General features: G+C 29.5%; 9 protein-coding genes across 9 annotated transcripts, besides 3 other annotated features; 3 read left to right on the top strand and 6 right to left on the bottom strand.

The window, feature by feature from the left end:
• Nucleotides 1-3450: 3450 nt before the first annotated feature.
• Nucleotides 3451-5038: a mobile genetic element.
• A 111-nt stretch (nucleotides 5039-5149) lies between these two features.
• Nucleotides 5150-5802: a mobile genetic element.
• Nucleotides 5803-6100: 298 nt separating this feature from the next.
• TVAGG3_0272110 (translational elongation) lies at nucleotides 6101-6431 on the top strand (the record flags this gene model as incomplete). Its single annotated transcript, XM_001580932.2, has 1 exon — nucleotides 6108-6425. One exon carries the CDS (start codon nucleotides 6108-6110, stop codon nucleotides 6423-6425), a length of 318 nt encoding a protein of 105 aa, XP_001580982.1.
• Nucleotides 6432-6931: 500 nt separating this feature from the next.
• Nucleotides 6932-7278, bottom strand: TVAGG3_0272100 (translational elongation; the record flags this gene model as incomplete). The annotated part of the gene is made up of 1 exon (XM_001580931.2): nucleotides 6951-7268. One exon carries the CDS (start codon nucleotides 7266-7268, stop codon nucleotides 6951-6953), a length of 318 nt encoding a protein of 105 aa, XP_001580981.1.
• A 370-nt stretch (nucleotides 7279-7648) lies between these two features.
• On the bottom strand, nucleotides 7649-8110 carry TVAGG3_0272090 (amyloid-beta binding; the record flags this gene model as incomplete). Its single annotated transcript, XM_001580930.1, has 1 exon — nucleotides 7649-8110. The coding sequence occupies one exon, from the start codon at nucleotides 8108-8110 to the stop codon at nucleotides 7649-7651; it is 462 nt and encodes a 153-aa protein (XP_001580980.1).
• A 522-nt stretch (nucleotides 8111-8632) lies between these two features.
• On the bottom strand, nucleotides 8633-9137 carry TVAGG3_0272080 (uncharacterized protein; the record flags this gene model as incomplete). The annotated part of the gene is made up of 1 exon (XM_001580929.1): nucleotides 8697-9113. The coding sequence occupies one exon, from the start codon at nucleotides 9111-9113 to the stop codon at nucleotides 8697-8699; it is 417 nt and encodes a 138-aa protein (XP_001580979.1).
• A 33-nt stretch (nucleotides 9138-9170) lies between these two features.
• TVAGG3_0272070 (transcription initiation factor TFIID subunit A family) lies at nucleotides 9171-9569 on the top strand (the record flags this gene model as incomplete). Its single annotated transcript, XM_001580928.1, has 1 exon — nucleotides 9171-9569. One exon carries the CDS (start codon nucleotides 9171-9173, stop codon nucleotides 9567-9569), a length of 399 nt encoding a protein of 132 aa, XP_001580978.1.
• Nucleotides 9570-10958: 1389 nt separating this feature from the next.
• Nucleotides 10959-11006: a mobile genetic element.
• Nucleotides 11007-13240: 2234 nt separating this feature from the next.
• Nucleotides 13241-14617, top strand: TVAGG3_0272050 (mannosyl-oligosaccharide 1,2-alpha-mannosidase protein; the record flags this gene model as incomplete). The annotated part of the gene is made up of 1 exon (XM_001580927.1): nucleotides 13241-14617. One exon carries the CDS (start codon nucleotides 13241-13243, stop codon nucleotides 14615-14617), a length of 1377 nt encoding a protein of 458 aa, XP_001580977.1.
• Nucleotides 14618-14873: 256 nt separating this feature from the next.
• TVAGG3_0272040 (uncharacterized protein) lies at nucleotides 14874-16280 on the bottom strand (the record flags this gene model as incomplete). Its single annotated transcript, XM_001580926.1, has 1 exon — nucleotides 14874-16280. One exon carries the CDS (start codon nucleotides 16278-16280, stop codon nucleotides 14874-14876), a length of 1407 nt encoding a protein of 468 aa, XP_001580976.1.
• Nucleotides 16281-16544: 264 nt separating this feature from the next.
• On the bottom strand, nucleotides 16545-17469 carry TVAGG3_0272030 (uncharacterized protein; the record flags this gene model as incomplete). The annotated part of the gene is made up of 1 exon (XM_001580925.1): nucleotides 16645-17469. One exon carries the CDS (start codon nucleotides 17467-17469, stop codon nucleotides 16645-16647), a length of 825 nt encoding a protein of 274 aa, XP_001580975.1.
• A 133-nt stretch (nucleotides 17470-17602) lies between these two features.
• On the bottom strand, nucleotides 17603-18828 carry TVAGG3_0272020 (nuclear protein, SKIP-related family; the record flags this gene model as incomplete). Its single annotated transcript, XM_001580924.1, has 1 exon — nucleotides 17794-18828. One exon carries the CDS (start codon nucleotides 18826-18828, stop codon nucleotides 17794-17796), a length of 1035 nt encoding a protein of 344 aa, XP_001580974.1.
• Between the last annotated feature and the right edge of the window lie 2059 nt (nucleotides 18829-20887).

Genomic DNA, 20887 nt, shown 5'->3' with positions numbered 1-20887 from the left:
TAGAAATACTTAAATTTTTATCTCTGTAATATTACAAACATAAATTCACATCAAAATAATGCAAAATATATCTTCTTGTGAATCTAGACTTCGATAAATTTAATGAAATTTAATTTCCTTCAAAAAATTAGGGTAATTATATTTACAACATCAGTTTATTCGGCTTTGAAAATAATATAAGTATTGATTTAATAAACAATTTATAATTTTTTCCATCATGTAAACCTCGATGTCACTTTTGCGGCCGAGCGGAGCGAGGCCGCAAAAGTGACATCGAGGTTTACATGGATGGGTTCTATATATATACAGCTTGACCGGTAGAAAAGCGGGTCGATTTTTATCAATAATTGGACATTCTATTTTTAATAAAATAAACATATATTTATATGGGAAATTAGGGAGATCTGAAACTCAAAAATTATTTTTGAATTTTAATATGATGAATGTAATTGTGATAATATGTACATTACAAATAAAATATTAATTCGGAACAACGATGAGATGTGATAAATTTGATTCTCTCAAAAATCGATTTTGGGGTTTTAATATTAATTTGTATCTTATATGCATATAGGATATATAATAATTTTAAAACATCAAAAAGTGACAATTTGCGGTTAGAAAAAGTCATCAAAACACTTTTTAATGATTTGATTTAACATATGCATAGACCATCTCTTTGATATTTAACTTCAATTTCCCGAAATGAAAAGGATTTGAACAAAAACGATTATTTTACGATCATTTTTTGTAAATTTTTTTAAATTGAGATTGACATCTCTAAAATCATCTAAAAATCCAAATATCAAATAAAATAATATCATTAAAATTCCTCTCAATTTAAAAAATTTTTATAAATTGAGATTTCAATCTCTAAAATCTTCTATAAAATCCATCTATCACAAAAAATCACGATATTATTTTTATTCTCAATTTCAAAAATTTTTTTGTACTGACTTTCTTTTTCCATAACAGCATGGCAGAAATTTGAAACGAAGTTTCAAATTTCTCAAGCTTGCATTCTGGGCACGTAAGTGCCCAGAATGCTAAAAGGCGCGTAGCGCCGTCTCTGAATATCAAATTTATTATAATTATTAATTTATGAAATTTCAAATAAAATCGATCTGTTATAACACACTGGTGCATGACAGCCTTGTCATTCATTTCTATCGGCGCGCTCCGCGCGCCGATAGAAATGAACGTGTATATATATACAAACACTTGGACACATTTCAAAAAGCATTGTAGAATCTGATTTTATTTCTATATTTTATAAAATTAATATATGTTTGTATGGGAAATTCGGGAGATTCAGAACTCAAAAAATCAAACTCGATAATTTTAACATATCTTTATTCACATTTATTTATACATTAGTATTAACTAATTAATATCTATCAACTCCATGATTCAATTTTAATGATGTCAATAAAATTCATTGATATTATAAACATTAAACTATATATAGTATGTGTATTGTGATAACATTAAAATCTCATATACTGGCAATTTGGCACTTTTTGTCACTTTTTGTAAAATTTTTGATTTTCCAAACTCCATTTTAAAATTTGTTTTAGAATGTTGATATAATGTATAACTTATTTGACCAATCGAATTTTAAAAAAGTTCAGTATTTGCCGTTTTAGACTTCAAGCTCGCGACACATTAACCGCTTTTTGAAAAATTGAGACCGACATCTTTAAAATCTTCTAAAAAATCCAAATATCAAATAAATTCATATCATTAAAATTCTTCTCAATTTTAAAATTTTTTATAAATTGAGACTGACATCTCAAATATCTTCTAAAAAATCCATATCTCACAAAAAAAATAAAAATAAATAAAAACTAAATTTTATATTCACATTCAAATTCGACACCAAAAAAATCTTTTTACATAACAGCAAGGCAGAAATTTGAAACTTCGTTTCAAATTTCTCAAGCTTGCATTTTTGGCACGTAAGTGCCCAGAATGCTAAAAGGCGCGTAGCGCCGTCGCTGAATATCAAATTTATTATAATAATTACTTTATTATAAATCGACACGTTATAACACATTGGTGCAATACATTAATTTATTTAACCTCTAAATACAAAAAACTCAAAGAGATCACATTACAGTCTTGTTTCATTATGAACATATAGTCATCTCAAAATCGCAGTTGAATAGCAATTCAATTTTTTGAGAGAAAAAACGTGCATGAAATGCGATATGATTTAATTATATTGATAATTCAAAATAAGCATTTTGAATATTGAATAAATGTAAACATTTAATTTTGTTAGTCCTGTCTTTCTCATGGATTTATAACAGTATGCATCATGGATTGCTTGGTTTTATTAAAAATTTGCAATTTGGGTCACATTTTTAATCATTAATATATTGAAACTCAAAATCAAGACATTTTAATGAATTTTGATATATTACAGTTAGTTACTGCATCAATTCTGATGAAACAATGCAATTTCAATTTTCTGAACAAAAAATGCTTGTTTATTATTTTCGTGGTATGATGGATAAATGAATTAGCAAGCCGAAAAGCAAACCCAAACTAGCAGAAAATGGATGCTTTTCCATTTGCGTTAAAAGGTCAAGTAGAATTTCTTAATTCGCCATCAAATTCAAATCATTTCCTGCTGGATGTTTCCATTATTTGTATGGTCATATTGTTTTGGAACTACAAATCTAAATTTCTAGTAACAAAGCTTAAAATTCTTCCAAATCAAAATTTTATTATGGGTTTTTTTCCAAATTACAAAATTTCATTTCGAAAAGAGGATACTACATGGAAGTTAGTATGTATTCCTTAATTTCGACCCAAAATCAATTGGATTTAATTGATAATTCCTATCGTCTTTTTTTCCAAAAAAACTATTTATTATTATTCTTTGTCTTGTATATAGATAGTAAAAATCTTCGTCTTAAAACTTTTCTTAATCTCATAGAAAAAAAAGCCCTCAAATTAAGCGTCCAGAGCCTTGCCCTCTCAATCAAAATTAGAGTAGTGAGGTTTACAAATCCCAATTCAATACACAGAGGTTTACATTTTATATTGCGGGGCTCTCACTACTGAGATTTTGGGAGCGCTATACAATCATCTTCATGATTTCATATTTGAAAGCAACTATAGCAATCTTAAAAAATATGAATGTTTTCATATAAATCATTCATTAAGGGTGCACCCGTATGTACGTTTATTTGAGAGGAGGAGGATTACCCTCTCAATTTTGAGGGATTCGTTTATTTTCTCGATGAATATGCAATAAAATTTGATTTTTACCTTATCAATATACTTCATATAATATACACATGTTCAAGTAAAAACTTTTTTCCAAAATCCTCAGGAATTAAGGGATTTTTGAATTTTAAGAATTTTTTTCCAATTTTTTCGAAAAAAAAATATTTTCAGAACAGCCTTAACGGCTAAGATTTAGGAACAATGTTAAGTATCAAAAAAGGTACATTCACTAGGCGATAACAGTAAAATGGGATGAAAATAGGATAAATAGCATCCCTATATAGTGCCTAACAATATTTATACGGGCCAAAAAAAATTTGGCTAGAGATTTGGCGAGTTATAAAACTTAGAAAATTGAGAGGGATTTTTATTTTTGAATTTTTTTTGGAAAGTTAAAATTGCGATTAAAAATCGATTTCCAGGAGAACTAAGCATCTCATCATATATTTAAATCGATAAAAATATTAAATAATAGTTGAATAGTATAACAGCGTGAAATTATGGCTGAATCTACAGAAAAAATGAACATATTTGACATTTTTGAAAATTCATACGTTAGATGGTGACAGACTCATAAACTATACTTTAGCTAAGATTGATATATGGTTTCAACAACACATGGTTAAAATCGTAAAAATATTTTAGATTTCAAAAAGATATATATGGTAATATAATGGAACAAAGTCAACAAATAGCATGTTAAATATGTTATAATTAACTTTTTATTAGATCCAATAGTAGATATCGAATGGTTTCCAGCTTTATGGTTAAATATTTTCTTTTCGAGCTTCTCTTTAACTGTTGTATTAAGGTTGTAAATTTTTGATGCTAGAAACTATGGAATCTTCTTTGCTGCTGCATTTTTCTTGAGAGTTCTTGCAATTTCGAATAGATCTGCGCATTGTATGAAATAGGGGCTTTAAAATATCTTGAAAACAGAATAGGACTGCTTTTCCAAAGGAATGCTTACTTGTAAATCAGAGAGTTTCAAAATTGAGTACAAGATTATCATCATAACTTTCGATTTTGCTGCGAAAAAGGAAGACAAGTAATTAACAAATCATTTACTGTTGTTCATCAAAAGAAGAAAACTTTGATAACAACTAATGATGATAAAATCAAGCTATCTTTTAATATTTTAAATTGATAAGACATTCAAAATATTTGAATGGTTTAAAATATTTTCTTTTAATTTCTATAAGATATTATCATGATTATATAATAAAATTTAAATTTTTATTCAAAAAGGCAATATTTCAAACTTTTAATTTCAAAAATCTTAATTCTGCAATAAGTGTATATAATTGTAGCAAATTTAATGATCCTTCGTCATGCTTAGCAATTTGGAACTCATAAATTAATGATTTCTTCAAGTAAAATTCTGCATTATTTCAAAAGTCAATAATTCTCTAGTAACTTTTCTTCAAACCCTAACCATTATATTATATGTATAATGGAGAATAATTGCAAAGAAAGATAGCCGAATTTACTGGGTAGTTCTTGTGATGCGAAATAATTGGAAATTAACACCTAGTTTTAACAGCATCAATCTCTTTTTGCTCTCATTTAAATGCATTCGCACACTTTAATTTTGAAATATAAGAGTTTTGGAAATTATCAAATTTATCTGCTCAAATACTATAGATCTTCATAAGTGTTAATAGAATCATTAGCCTTACATATAGTGTTTAATATAATGATGCACATTATACTGGGATTCATTCCTTATTCATCTAGTTATTATAAGATTTACAACCCCATGAAAATTTAAAATTTTGTCAAAAATAGTGAATGTACCTTTGTATCAAAAAGAAAGGAGGTCTGATATAGACAACATATATCGTTGAAGGTTGAAAAAATCTCTAATATTTGAGCCCAAAATTTCAAATTTTAATTTTTTGAAAAAAGAGGCCACCTGTATGTACGTTTATTTGAGAGGAGGAGGATTATATTTTTGAAAGGGTGAAACATTATGAATATGTTAATTATATAATAATATGTATTATTATAAAAAAGAAAAAATAAAGCACTTTAATTTTTTTCTTTCTTGATTTTTTACAAAATCTACTTAGAATTATGCAAAATATGACTAAATAATTATAAATTTCAAGTTAAATTTTAATTTCGATAAATAATTTAAATTTCAAAATATCAAGTTCAGTTCGACTATGTATGTAGTAATTCCTCAATAAAGTGCCAAAACCCTATTAAAATATATGAACATTTTCAACATTTTAATGTTTTTATTTAAAGATTTGATGGAATATGAGCTTCAAACAATTATTATGTAAATAAAAATAATTAAATATATGTATTTATTCGTATTACAACCGTAGTAAGTCGATTCTTCCTTTCTTCTACTGAGGTTTGAATTTGATTTCGAATTGTAAAGAGATTCAAAGGGAAAATACTAGCGGATAAAAACTACCTCCATGAAAGGGTCATAATGGAGTCAAGTTGTATTTTTTGATATTTTTTGCTTTTCGAGCCTAAATAGGTAGCCAAGATAATGCCTAAAAATAAGGTTCTAAATTCTGAAGTTTACATAATCCTCTCGTGTGCACCCTTAAAATTCGGTCAAAATGAATGTAGCTTTAAATATGGATTGAATGATTGGCTAATTAATTACATAATCATCTACTACTTTATAAAAAAACAATGCAAATCCTAATATAACAATATTTAAAACAATTCTCACGAAAATCTTGAATTTTTACTTCGTATTCTTTTATCAAATCAAAGGATTACTTATAAGCTGAAAGAATATGAAGTAATTCTTACAAAATATCAACAAGAATGATGCCTTTTTTGAAAAGTCAAACCGCTAAATTTGAGATTTTTTTGCGGTTTACCTTTGGTCGGCCTTTCGTATGTCCGCTGAACTTGCTTGCGTCTACGCCGCTCTTATCCTTAACGACGATGGCATCGAGATCACAGCCGAAAAGTTAAACACACTCATCAAGGCTGCTAACGTTAAGCTTAACAATTACTGGGTTGATCTTTTCGCTGATTACTTCAAGAACCACGATGTCACAGAGCTCGTCAAGAACGGCGCCGCTGGCGGTGCTGCTCCAGCTGCTGCCGCTGCTGGTGGTGCTGCTGCTGCCGAAGAGGCTCCAAAGGAGGAAGAGAAGAAGGAGGAAGAACCAGCTGCTCCACTCGACCTTGGTGACATGTTCGACTTTTAAAGCACTTTGAAATAAACAAGTCAACTTAAAAATTCAAAAAAACTGCAAAGCCATGATCGAATATTAATCAAAAATTATCTCCAAAAATTAAAAAAAAATCATCGGCTTTAGCACTTCTATTTTTATTTGAAATTCATACTTATTTATATGTATTTCAATTGATATATTTTTTAATATCTGATTTTCTATGATTTATTATCTTTTTTCAATAGTATTATTCCTCATAACTCTTAAGCTTGAATTATCCAATATATCCGAAAGAATTTTATATTTTTATTTTTATATTCTTTCCTATTTTGGGAATAGTAATGATGTTACAGACTTTTACATTAAAACATGTCCTCATGGCTCTTTATATGAACGATTTTAAAAAACATATTAAAATATTAAAAAAAAAACTTCTAGCAAAATAAATAGGCTGAATATCAGTGATTACTTCTTAGACTCAATCAATAAGTTAATAAATGATGAAGGCATTAGATGTATATTTTTATGTATGCAATAACTTGTTTATTTCAGAGTACTTTAAAAGTCGAACATATCACCAAGATCGAGTGGTGCTGCAGCTTCTTCCTCCTTTGGAGCCTCTTCCTTTGGAGCTTCGGCAGCAGCTGTAGCAGCACCAGCAGCAGCTGGGGCAGCACCGCCAACCTTGCCCATTTCGTTCTTGCCTGTTTCGACGAGCTCTTCGACTGGCTTTTCGGCCATCTTTGTGACAACAGCCTCTAACTGGGCAGCATCGATTTCGACACCAGCGGCTTCAAGGATCTTCTTAACTTGTTCCTGTGTTGGCTTCTCGTTTCCGGCAGCCTTAGCAAGAAGGTAAGCAGCGATGTATCTCATTGCGAAAGGACGGACCAAAACCGTCCATCCTATCGTCTGAATCGTCGAGCTTCATTTTTTCTTACTGGCTATGTCATAATGACTTATTGTTTATGTGTGCATGTTAAATGAGTTCTTATAAGAAGAATGGATTTATCTTCAAACGTCCAATCTGATATTTTTAATTTATTTTGAATTTCTAGTTATTCTAGTATTGAAATAACACCTTCTCGTTATGTTTTACCTATATAATCATTGCCAGATTCGTTACATTTAAAATAAAATTTCGAAATATATTTTTAAAAAATATTAATTTAAACAATGAAAAAGTAATAACACTATAGTCATAAAGAGAGTAATTTGTAAGCCAATAAAACTCTCTTCATTTCATTACAATATTTTTACATCCAGACTTCTCCTGGAAGACGGATTCTAAAGTTAGCGTTCGGTTCAAATCTGTATACGTTTCCTTGAGCTGGTTTTGCAATTCTTAAAGCGATAAGGAAAATATCGATATACCATCCGAGTCCAAAGAATCCACCAGTAAACATTTTGAAAATACCAATTGTTGGATATCCAAGGTAAAATCGATCTGCTCCAAGAAAACCTAAAACAACTGATAATGTTAATGCAATTGCAGGACTTTTGCCATCTGTTGGGTAGCAAAGGACTTTCTGTTTGACAGTAGTTTCACCTTCGCATTCAACTACTGGAGTGCAGCTATATTCATAATATCCAGAACTTGGGCAAGTAATAACGAATGGATCTTTACTGGTTGACATATTACAATCGAGATACCATCTATTAAGACTCGCGCATGGTGGTAAACTGTTTGCTAGTTTGATTAATGAAAGAATTATCATTAATTAGATTAAATTGTCACTTTTATGTAAATTTTGCTACTCATTCTTCACATATTTTTGGAGATTTTGCTTGAAAATAATCGACATATCCATTGCCGCGAAGAATCTAGAGGATGTTTTATTGTCGTCTGGAAAAAGTGACAAAATTATTATTGTCGTCTAAAAAGGTGACAAATTATTATTGTCGTCTGGAAAAGTGACAAAATTATCATTGTCGTCTAAAAATTAGATTTTTCAAGCATGTTTCGGTACCTAAATAAAGGAAGAACATCAATTCCATCTATGTATATAGTATGCAAACACGCATGATATATGGAGTAGCTCTTTATCTGGCTAAAAATCCTATTATTTGAAAATTCGCATTGTCGTCTAAAACCGCCAGACGACAATAATAATACCCCAAGAATCTATCATAATCACTAAAAAATATTTTTAATTTTTTGTAATCCTTCGTAATTAACAACATCCTCTTTGTTGTCAATAAGAAATTAGGAAACTTTAAAGAAATATATACGAAACAGCGATAAATTAAGATAATTTAGGGATATATATTTAAAAACATTTATTTCAAACACAAAAAAGCTGATCAGTTAATATCTACTGTAAATGTCGCTTCATATTCTCTATCCATTTGCTGTTGGTTGCTCATATCAGAGAAAATACAATTTCTTGCATATTCTTCAATTAAAGGTATTCCAAGTTCCTGGGCGATATCTTTCATATCCATTGCATTGCTCTGTTCAATTCGAAGAGTGTTTCCATGCAAAAAACTGATAATTGATGGCAAAAGGTGCTTTTTATCTTCATTATGTAACTCTATGAATCCTAGTGCTTTTGTATTAACGAATCCTTCGAAAATTAAATGAGCAGATTCAACAGCTGGAATTGGATTACATGGATATGATTTTCCTTCATGACGAATCTCGAATGTGGGCTCTATGTTTTGCAATCCTCTGAGTTTTAGAACATTTTCGTCTTCTATAATTAGCTGAACAACTTCCATTTTTATTAAGTTGTCACTTTTAAGAGCGAAATACGATAATTGTAAACTCCAAAAAAAATGGAAACAAGAGCTGAAAGACCGAGATCAGTTCTTGAAATTGATCAACATGATAAGATTGATTTCAAAGAAATTATGAATTCTATAGATCCAAATATGAAATTGCCCGATAAATCTAACGATTTACTAAATTTGATCGCATCAGAATTAACTTATCAAATAATCAACCAATCTGCAAACAAAACAAGAGCTCGCGACGACAATAAAATAAATTTAGCCGATGTTGAAGCAACTTTGACGCAGTTTAATCAAAATAATATTAATCCAAATATGGTTCCTCCTGATTTAGAGGAATATAAGGTAAAACCTTTAGAGGAGAACCCTTCAGCTCAATATTTGCAACAAAGAAATGAAATTCAAAAATTTTTGCAAATGAAAAAAGCGGATGAAGATAATTAATACTATGTTTATATATAGATAGAGTAAACACTGTTATTTTGTTCATACATTTCAAAAAATATATTTTATATTTTTTTTTGATAGTCTTAATGGAGAGGTAGGGCAACGATAGGTCAAAAAGGCTTCTCTGATAGATTTCCTTGCCTTTTGGATATGCTATAATATATAGCCTAGCATGATAGGATATGATGTCAAAAGTTAGAACATAACTTAGGATCTTGAGAAAAATGAAAAACAAAAATTACATAAAAAAAGAAAAATTTTATCTAATTTGTTTTTTTGGACCGAATAAGTAATTTTATTGAATTTCAATACGACACATAGATTTTATTATTAGTAATAAATATAATGGTTTACTATTAACAAGGAACCTAATCTAATGAAAATTTGATTTCAAATATTGTATATGATTATCATAGATTACCAAAATATATTGCTATTTATGAGGATATAATATTGATTATTAGTAAATCGTATAAATTTAATAAATATACCATGAATATTGAATGAATTTCTTGATTCATAGGGGTAAAACGCGCTTTTATATGATTTAGACAGAGAATTTATGAGATGTAAATAACACAATAAAGGTTTATATTGAATATTTTCTAAAAATAAATCGAAATTATAAAAAACAATACATTTATTCATTGAAACTACTTGGACAAATATGAAACAAGCATTCAGGCAATACTTTTGAGACTTCAACGCATCTGATAATTTTTATATAACTTCACCTCTTATGCTTAGAGTGGAGGTATTGAGATCGTATAAGTATAGATGAGCTCACATTCAGATATGATGTGTGAACTTCTGTTTTCACTGCAATTTTGAATCAGAATAAACTCAAAACAAGAATAAAATGATATACTCACTCTCTAAATGTGTTCGAGATTTAAAGTTGTATGAATAAAACGATTCATCTTTCGAAGCCTCCCATTTAATGAGAGACTTCGAAAGATGAATGTATTCATGTAGATGAAATACTATATATGACCATGTGTGATACTAAAGATATCAAAATGTTCATTTTTAAGTGCAATAGAAGGGTTATCTCTCGTAAAATCTCAATTTAAGGAAGATTTAGAAAGAACTCCTTTCCTAAGTAGATAGTGTGTGGTTTCTGTCTTTTGGTTGATCAGGAACTATGAAATTAAGTCGGACAGAAAGAAGTTCTTTCCAAAACAGACTCCAAATGAGTTGTTCGAAAAGAACTTCCTTCTGTATATGGATAATTGTAGTTACCGCACTGAAGTATGTGATTGTGATGATGGAGTTCTCGATAAATCTAAAATCGGATTAAGATTAATTGAAAACTCAAGTAATTCTTTGAAATCTTGTGTTGTCTGGCACTATAATAACCAAAGAATGAGAATATTATGTTGAATGATGAGTACGTGTGCTCGGCATTCGCCGAGCGAATTGAGTTTAACGTACTATGAAAAGTGACAAATTTGGGCTTTTTTTCCTAGGGTTATGATCTCTTCCTTTCTGCTCAATACGACAGAAATGAAAGAATGAATTTGTACTCCCTAATTGATTACTACAATCTGTATCTATCTTTAACATAGAATTAGCTGCATTGTGATTTATACTCCAGAATTATTCAATTTAAGATCAACCTCGTAAATTTTAATCATATTGCACCAATACTCCTACGTTGAGATAAGAACATGATTATACATACCAAAGCCCCATATTAAAAATCAAAATTTAGCACCTCCATTATGCAACCACATTATTCGTCGCAAATAAGTATATTTACGCATATTATGATGCATATTCACACAACTCGTATACATGAAAAGTTATTAAAATCAGACAAAATTATTGCAATAAGGAAAAAAAAACAACTTTATTATATATGTTAGTAATGAATTACAAATATTTCTACAAAGAATGCTCAATACTTCATATAATCTTCGAATATTTCTTATTACAAGTTAATACATTTTGACTCGAACATGATAAACAAAAGCTGACACGCTGATTACTACATTTATGAAAATATAGTACGTTTCCATTCATCTGTTTACTTGTTTTTGTTGGAATAAAATCATTTTTTTTTTCTTTCATGAAATAAGAATTTTGCTGCGAAAGCAATATCTCTAACAATAATTAATACATTACGTCAACTCTGGAATGAGTATTTATCAAATATGATATCAAAATCAAAAATTAGTTGTTTTTTATGAGTAAAAACGATGTAAATTGATTATTTGAGTAATTATCAAATACTTTGATTTTCCAAATTTTTTTCGAAATTGATTTTTTCATGTGAAAATTCAAATTGGTTAATTTCATTTTTGAAATTTTGAATTTTTTTTGGAATTTTGAGTTGATCAATTCAGCAGAATTGATAATGCTATTGCTTTAGGGCATACCACAAGGTGATGAATAAAAGGTGAACATTAACAAATTATTTTAAATCACAAATATCATCCTCATCAACTTTAATTCTAAAAAGAACTGTACTGAATTATGAAAATGCATGATTTACATTATTAAAATCTTTGAATGAAAATAGTACAAGATAAGTTTTTATTCATTTTTAATTAGATTTAAACGAAAAACTACTCCATATTAAAATTTAAGTCGAGAAATCGTATTTTGTTCTTATTTGTTAGCATTTTGTAGACATTCTAATCTTGAATTAATTTGTTACATGATATTATTAACAAATTTAACTGAAAAAATATGTTAATATGGAATAAACCATGATTATATAAGCTATCAATGCTATATATACATATGTAAAAGATTCATATTAACTCAATTAACAAAAATGATAGATTTTCATAAAGGTTCAATCTAGGTTCGTCCGAAAATTTTGATTTTTATATAGAAGACATAGTTTCATATACATAATTAAATTTTCAAACAAATTTGATCATACCATTTATTAAGCAGGATAGTATATTAATTACTATCAGTATAAAAATATAAAAATGATTATATTTAATTATTGCATAATTTAGTCAAAGAGTTATAAGCCTCAAGTGATCGTTATCACCTTCAATGCACGTATACTTTATTGATTCATAGATATTTAATCTATGTTTGACATGTTGTTGTCGTCATTCGTTTTGTTCCCATTCTTCCTAAGTTAGAATTAGAGAATACACCATCCACATCATCTAATTTGGTCCTCAGCGATAGATTGGTTCATTTTGGAGGAGTCCCATCAGACAGTTTTCGAGCACCAAATATCAAATTTTAATGTATACAAATCTTTAGTGATTTATCTCTTTTATGATGAGTAAAAGGTTTCTGCTCATCAACATTTGATTTCCGACATATATGATTTCTAATTGCAATTATTTACTTTCTTTTTATAATCTAACTCTGTGACTCATACCATAAATTAATTATTGGAAAGTGTCAATATGTTTGGCACAACGCATGGCGGAAGATACCAAACCATGCAGGGAATATGATACGTTTATGATCTCCGAACTTTTTTTCCAAAAATTTTCTATCGTTGCCCTACCTCTCTTAATGGATTTTTATATAACAAACAGCTTTCTCTTCCAAAGGATTACATCCTTTCTGTTTCTTTAATTGTATAAAATCATTCCAAATAAAATAGAAGAAAAATAAGAATTACAGGAATGATTTATATATGTTTAGACAATATTTTACACATCTACTATTCCTTCGAAGTATTAATAATGAAAGTTCGTAGGAAGGATTTACTCAAATTCTTTCTAGCAGAATTTTTAGTTTTAATCATAACAGCTCTTCTGATATTCTCAAGGATACCAGATACTTCAACATTTTCTGAGATTAAGCGTCATAAAATCAAATCTTTCAGATTAAAATTCGAAATTTCCAAAGAAACAACTCGATTCAAAAGATTAATGTATAACACAGTTGATACATCAATAACACAATACATTGAATCATGTTTAGGTAGCGATTATTATCATCCTGAATCTGGTGATTGTTCAAACCATTCAGGATTAGGAATTACAGCAATATCATCACTAGATACGCTTTATATCATGGAAAATCACAAGTTGTACAAAAAATTACGTAAATGGACTGAAAAATCTTTTACTTGTAAACAAAATAGATTCCTTCACACAAAAGATCTCTTCATTCATATTATTGGAGGATTAATTAGTATATATACACTAACAGGCGATGAAATGTACTTGAATAAACTCGATGAATGCGCTGAAATTGCATCACATGCATTTTCTCGACCAATTCCATTTCCTTTAGCACATGGAGAACTTCCCTTAACGAAACAATATAATTTTATACAAGGAACATATCTTGGAGATTCAGGAAGCTTTTTGCTTGAATCAAAAGCGCTTTCCTTGTTTTTGAACCAAGAAAAATTCAAAGGATACATTAATTCTTATTTGGAATACGTTAGAAGATACGTAAATAACGGATTTCCAATGATTCTTTCACAAAATTCAAATTTAATGACTGAATCGAGTCGAATATCATCATTTTCAGCATCATTTTATGCAAACTTAATAAGATCTTATATATACGAAAAAACAGAGATCGAAGAAATTTTAATTGACTCATTTTTAGATAATTTCAGACATTATGCTCTCCACAATATCACTGGCTTCTCAAATGAGAATGAAAATCAATTTGAATCCGATATTTGCCAACTTGTTCCACTTTTACGTTATATTAACAAATCAAAAGAAGATTTTTACCAAAAAATCCATGTCCAATGCTATAAAATGGGCAATGATACATTACCTTTGACAAGAGAGCCCGTTAAATATTATTCTTTTGATACTTTTGAAACTCCTTTTAATTTTGATTCATCTCTGCTTGAAGATCATCTTTTGAAGAACCAATCATTCGAAGAACTATTGCTAACAAGATATATAGATGATCCAATTAGAAATGGAGTATTTTGTAACTTAGAAAGTCAAGAAAAAATTAAATATGAAGATTTTATGCCTCCAGAAGCAATTTCTAAATGGGCAAAGCTTCTCTTTCTTGATGGTACCCCTGTTTCATACAATAATTTTGTATTTAACGAAGCAGGTCATTTTATTCCAAAATCATTTTAATTTGTTTGTAATATATTAGAATTTTAAAACATATTATTTATGAAATTTTCAATTTCTATTAAAACAACATATTTTACATATAAACAAAATCAATATAAACGCGGATAAAAATAATATCTACAAAAAACAATCCAGAATCACCTAGAAACAAGATCCAGCTGAGCTGAATATATAAAGACGACCTTTCCAAAATATTTCCTGAAATAAAATATTCATAAGAAGATATTGTATGATTCAGAGAATAAGTTATTGATACTTAGGCTGATAAGATACCAGATTCGAAGTTTTGGCTGATCTCTAAAATATTTGAATCAATTTTATGAATAAGATGACCAATCTTTTTGCGGAAAGGAGAGTCATCAAGCTGCAATACACCAGAAAGGCCATTTTTATTGAGACGATGCTTTGCTGATTTATATTTTGCATAAATTTTGGATAATTCCTGTATTTTCTTTTCTTTCTTTGCACTTGATTGAGCTTGCAACTTCTGATAGTCTTCTCGTAGTTTGGAAACTTCCTTTTGCAACACTAGTTTGCGGTCTAATAATTCATTTCTCTGGTTATCTGACAAATCTTCAGAATAACCTTCAGTATCTGTTACACTTTCTGGTTCATCTTCACTTTCTGAGTAATTTGCCATCTTCAAACTCATTTCAACTCTATTATGATCTATCTGTTCCATTTCTTGCTGAATTGATTCAAAAATATTTGCGGAATTTGTTACTTCTGTTTTAAGATTTGAAATCTTAGACTCTAACTGAGTAATCTGTGATTTATAGTTTTGAACCAATGTCAAGTTGTTATTGGTTAAATCAATTTCTTCTTTCCTCATTTGATTTTGATAGCTTTCTGATTTGCTTTTATCATTTTTGATTTCATTTTCTAATTTGTGGATGTAATTATCTGTTTCACTTAGCTGTTTTTGAAGAGCAGAAATTTCCCCTCTGAAAATACTTGTTCCTATTGCTCTGACTTTCCACTTTGATTCTGTACATTTAGAATATTCTGATGCAGCTTCAGTAAGCACATTTAATGGTGGTTTAGCACATAATAACTCATTGCAAATCTGTTTAGATGTATTTGACGTCATTGAAAGCCTTTCAATATCAGATGTGTACTGACTATGATCAAAATTCATAGTAACTCCTTTGAACTCTGGTATTTTATAAGATAAATCACTTAAATCAAGTGCTTGTTCCATTGTACTTATTTCACCGAATATTAAATTCCTTCTTTCTTGTTCTTCTCGTATTTTTGTTTCCAGAATATCAACTTGCGACTGATTTGAACGAACTTCTTTAATAATTTCTGCATAACTATTCATCAATTCTTCAATTTTAGAAGAGTTATCCTCATTAGTTCTCTGCGCTACTGAAGCTTTAAGTAATGTCAATTCTGAAAAACTAACGCGATTTATTTTAAGTTCTTTAAGTTGATTTTCGAGTGATGTTCGTTTTTGAATCAGTACATTGACTTCTAATTCCAATTCTTGCTTTCTTTTTGTAAATTGTTCTTGTTGTTTTTCTGAATATAATGGTGTTGCTGGGGATTGAAGATATGATGGGTCACTAATTGATCTAGAACTAGTTTTTGGAGTATCTATCCCGCGTGGCGGTGATGGTGGAGATTGAATGTCCTCTGCTGTAGAGAGGAGCGAATTCATTTCTAAACGTCCGTTTGAGTCATTGAAATTTCAATGATCTTGCCTAAAACAAGTATATCATCTTTATCTTCTCATAAATCAAAATATCATAAAATTATTTGAATCTAAAACATTTTGTCTGATAATCTAAAACATTATTCTTCAATTTAAGCAGAATTCATAAAATTCTCAAAATTGAAGGGAGTGACTGCGTGAAATCAAAGCTTTTTAACTTTAAATACACAATTATTTTGTTGGTATAAAAAATTTTCAAGATATCATTTTCACAAACATCATATTTAATCTATATACAAACAAACAATAAGTATTAATATGGAATTTATTGATATTTCGAAAAATCAGGTACTAATTTGTGCAAATTATCTTAATTTTCGTTTGATTGCTGATCAGCATCATTTTGTTGAGCATTGCCTGCGTTTTGGAGGTTGGAAAGCCCAGTTCTAATCCTTCCTTCCAAAGTACCGTTTAATAACATATCAAGGTGATGAAGCGAAGTAACATGCCTTACAAATGTCTTTTCGGCATTCTCGAGGTCAGCTTTAACTCTCGAAAGAGAGCTGCTAATTAAATTAAAAGCTTCATTATCCATATCTTGGGTTTTATCTTGACCAATAAGAACTAATCTATAGCAGTAGCACATAATACTTTTAATATGTTTCATTTCTTCATGAATTTGAGATACATCATACTGGATATCATTAATATCTGGAAATGCAGCAGTATTTAATTTTGATTTGTTAGTAGCACTATGGTGAGCATGAATGTACACATAAGATGCAAACATTTCTGCGCTTTTATTAGTAATATTGGCAGTAGATTCTGAAATTTCTTCTGAAACAGCAACAAATCTCTGACGCATTTCACGAATAATAGATTCAGGCGAGTTCATCAGAAATTCATCTGATATTGATGGTATGTATTTATCAATTTTTCTGCAAAATTTAATAGAAGTTTGAAGATATACCTGCAGAACTTGAGTGATACCTCTTCCCAGCTCTAAATTTGCGTTGTCAATATTGAAGAATGATAATAATTCATTTAATGAACGATAAACTTTTGTATAATTGCTGTATCTGGTCGAAAATCCTTGTAAAGCCTTTTCAAGGAAAGTCAATGAACCAGAAAGATTGTTTGCTGCGATCTGTTTCTTCAGAGAACCAATTTCATCATTATCTGTAACTTCTTCCATAAAAAAATTTTTGATTCGTTTTTTCATTCCCAGAGAGTAAAGTTTATTCTTATGCAATTATAGTAATATAGATACAATCAACTTGGTCAGATACAAAGAGAGAGATGATTTATGCGGTTTAAATTCATTATCTGTGAATTCTGAATATAAATTATGATGATTTCAACTTGTGATTTATAAATTACGAAGAACATCAGTTTGTATGAATATATATCTGATAAATTTCAATTTAATGCATTAAAAAAAATTATATGAATTAAATTTTCAATCAAAAACAACAAAACAACAATTTATATCATCTATATACAAAATAACAATACATTATTATTCCTTATCAGGTATATAAAGACCTTCATTAGAGATTGGTTTTTGAGCGTTTCCTTTCTTAAATGAAATGGTAAAGCTTGAAGCGCCAGCCTTCTTTGAGTCAGATAAAGCAGACAAATTAACCGCATTTGACTTCCTTGACTCAGCAAATGGAACATAAGCTTTTTCTGTCGGTTGTCTAAATAATGGAGCATCGTATGCGTTATTAGATTCTTCATCTATGAAGCCTTGGTCAATTCCTCCGTTCTTTCCGAACAAATTATTATCAAATACTTCTTCATTCGTAGAAACAAGGGCAAATCCAGGAGCAACCCTTCCAGACACATCTCTTCTTCTATTCTGTAAGCGTTTTCTTTCTTCGTTATGTTCCTCGATGAGTTTATCATGACTTCTTTCTTCCGAATTTTTGAGAGCGGCAATTTTCATTTTTTCTTCGCGTAATTTACGTACTTCTTCGCGTTGTTGTTCTTTCTCTTCTTCTTGCTGCTTGATAAGGAGCTGTCGCTGCTGAATTGCTCGTTGATGCGCCGCTTCATTAATTGATTGCATCGTAGCTTCTAAAGCGCGATTCATAAATGCAAATTTATCATTTAGTTCTGGCTTTATATTACGTCTTCCATCAGCTGCAACTCTTTTATCCATAGGGATCACATTTCCTGCTGGATTTTTCCAATTAGAAATAACTGGAGGAATATACCAATACTTTTCTTCCTCAGGAGTAAGTTTTTTAACAGGAGCTGTAAGGATTGGCTCCGGATCCTTTTCCTGGAGTTCTATTACTTTTCGAGTTCGAAATCTTGCAGGATCGAATGGATCAACTTTTCTATCAGCGACACGTACAGTATAATCTTTCTCATCTGTATGAAATCTCACTGTATGTATCGAATTCTCTGCTTGAATTTGTTTTCCTTGCTTGATTTGAACATTTGTTTCGATTGCTTCTTTAACAGCTTTCAAATTTTGGGCAATTTCCTCCTTAGATGGTATTAAAGGTGTAACTTCTGCCGCTGTTTTATAAGGAGTAATTGTCATAATAAAAGTGACAAAATCATTTTCATAAAACTAAAACTATGCCATTACAATGATTGAAACGTTCATCCAGGCTCAGAAACGCGGATTTATATTTGTGAATTCAATTAAATTTAATATCCATTATTGATTTGTACTAGTATCCATTATAAAAAAATTTTGAATATTTCCTATATTTTTTAGATTTATAAGCAATATCTATTAGTTGTTTGAATTACACTTTGCTAACTGTTAATAATAGTTATATTGTAAACTTAAAAATTTGGAATAAATCAAATTTTTTATTCATTTTTTTGTCTTTTTACATAGCAACCTAATTCTTCATTAAACTTATATTCTAGTTGCACTCGAGGGTTGATGTAATCATTTTTAATAATGTCTCCCATTGGAATGAATACAAAAGTATACAATTGTGCCGATCTAATACCAAATGCTTCTAATCCATAATTTTGATAATTATGAAAGCAAGCGGGCTCTTTTTGATATATACATTTCTTGGAAAAATATTTTTGCATTCGGTGAACTAAGATTTTCTCGCGACAATTGGCAGGGTATCTCAGTTTGTTATACAAGTAGCAAGGGACATACGAATATGGAAAAACTACCAACTGTCCCTCAGCAATTCTACCATCATTTGAAACCGCAAATAGACTTGTTCCATAAAAGAAGAATAGACAAGTATCGTATACCCCTCGAAATGCAATAACCGGGTTGTAGACTTTATCATTGCTTTCAATTCCTTTTGTCTGATTTTTATTTTTAATGTGATAGTAGTAATTTGGTTTATCTTTGGGAATTGGAACAAAACAAGATGTGTAATCCTGATATTCCCATTCATCTTCTATTCGGGTATAATTACTTTTTGATTGATAATTTTCTTTATTTGATGAGTTCTCTTGCCAAATTTGAATGCTTTTTAGACTTTTATCCATTATTTTATCTTCTTGAGATAAATGATCAACTTCTTCGTCATTTTTAGGAATAATTTGAGGTGGTGCATCTATTTCATAAATAGACTGTCATCTATTGAAAACGAACGTTGCGCAATTGGTGGATTAATTATTATATAATTATTTGCCAGTAAATTCTTTTTGAATTCGTAAAATTTAGGGAGATCACAATTAAAGTCATAGATTTTGGGGAAAAGACATTTTTGTACTGGTTCGAAAAACAACTTCGCAATCTTCATCATCCTTCTTTCCACAGGAATTGTTTCATCAACATGTCTTTGAATTACATGGCTAACGTCTGGTGTATCACAGCATTCCCCTTTGTATGTCAAAATCAAATATCCAATTTGCCCTTGGTTATTGATGAAATAATAATCACAACCTACGAGAAAATTAAGGTTTTCACCATCATATAAAAATGGAATAATAGGAAATGCATTCTTAATTTCGAATTTGGAACCATGACAAGGGGGGACTATGGTTTTGGTTTCATTTACTTTATCATAAAGAATTGGCTTAAATTGGAGATTTTGAAAATGTGGTCCATCTAGAAAATCCATCCGAACGTGAAAAAAACTCCTTTCAGCTGAAGGACTTATATCCGAGGATGAGCATGAACAACCCATCAAAATTTTGGGCAAAATTTATTGAAAATTTTTGAAATGATATCCGATATCCACTGTATTTAGCATATTTATCCGGACTTTTCAGAGGTTTGAGAGAATCTCAAAAAATGACAGGAAACGTCTCAATTTTTAAGGGTTCGCTGCATCGATACGTAAACAATTTGTCACTTTTTATTTCTTTTCATTCTGAGTCTATTTTGGTACTGAGTTATCTATAAAAAATTGGTAAAATTTAACTTGTGTTTAAATGGCTTTATTAATGTAAATAAATATGATGGTGATGCAAAATGCACTAAATCTAAACACTATTTGAGAAATGTCAGTTATATCTTGACTTTTTAAACAGAAATCATATTAATTTATGTGTTGTATAAGATATATAATCAACTGAAATATAATAATTCCCTTGTAATTTTTATCATTTTGAAATGTTTTTTTATGAAAATCTAATTGAAAAATTTTTCATGACACTTTTGACTGGAGAAG

Source organism: Trichomonas vaginalis, chromosome V (assembly GCF_026262505.1).
Source record: "Trichomonas vaginalis G3 chromosome V, whole genome shotgun sequence".
In the NCBI taxonomy this organism is placed as follows: Eukaryota; Parabasalia; order Trichomonadida; family Trichomonadidae; genus Trichomonas; species Trichomonas vaginalis.
The sequence above is the reverse complement of the archived record's forward strand: the minus strand, read 5'-3'. Positions and strand labels throughout refer to the sequence as shown.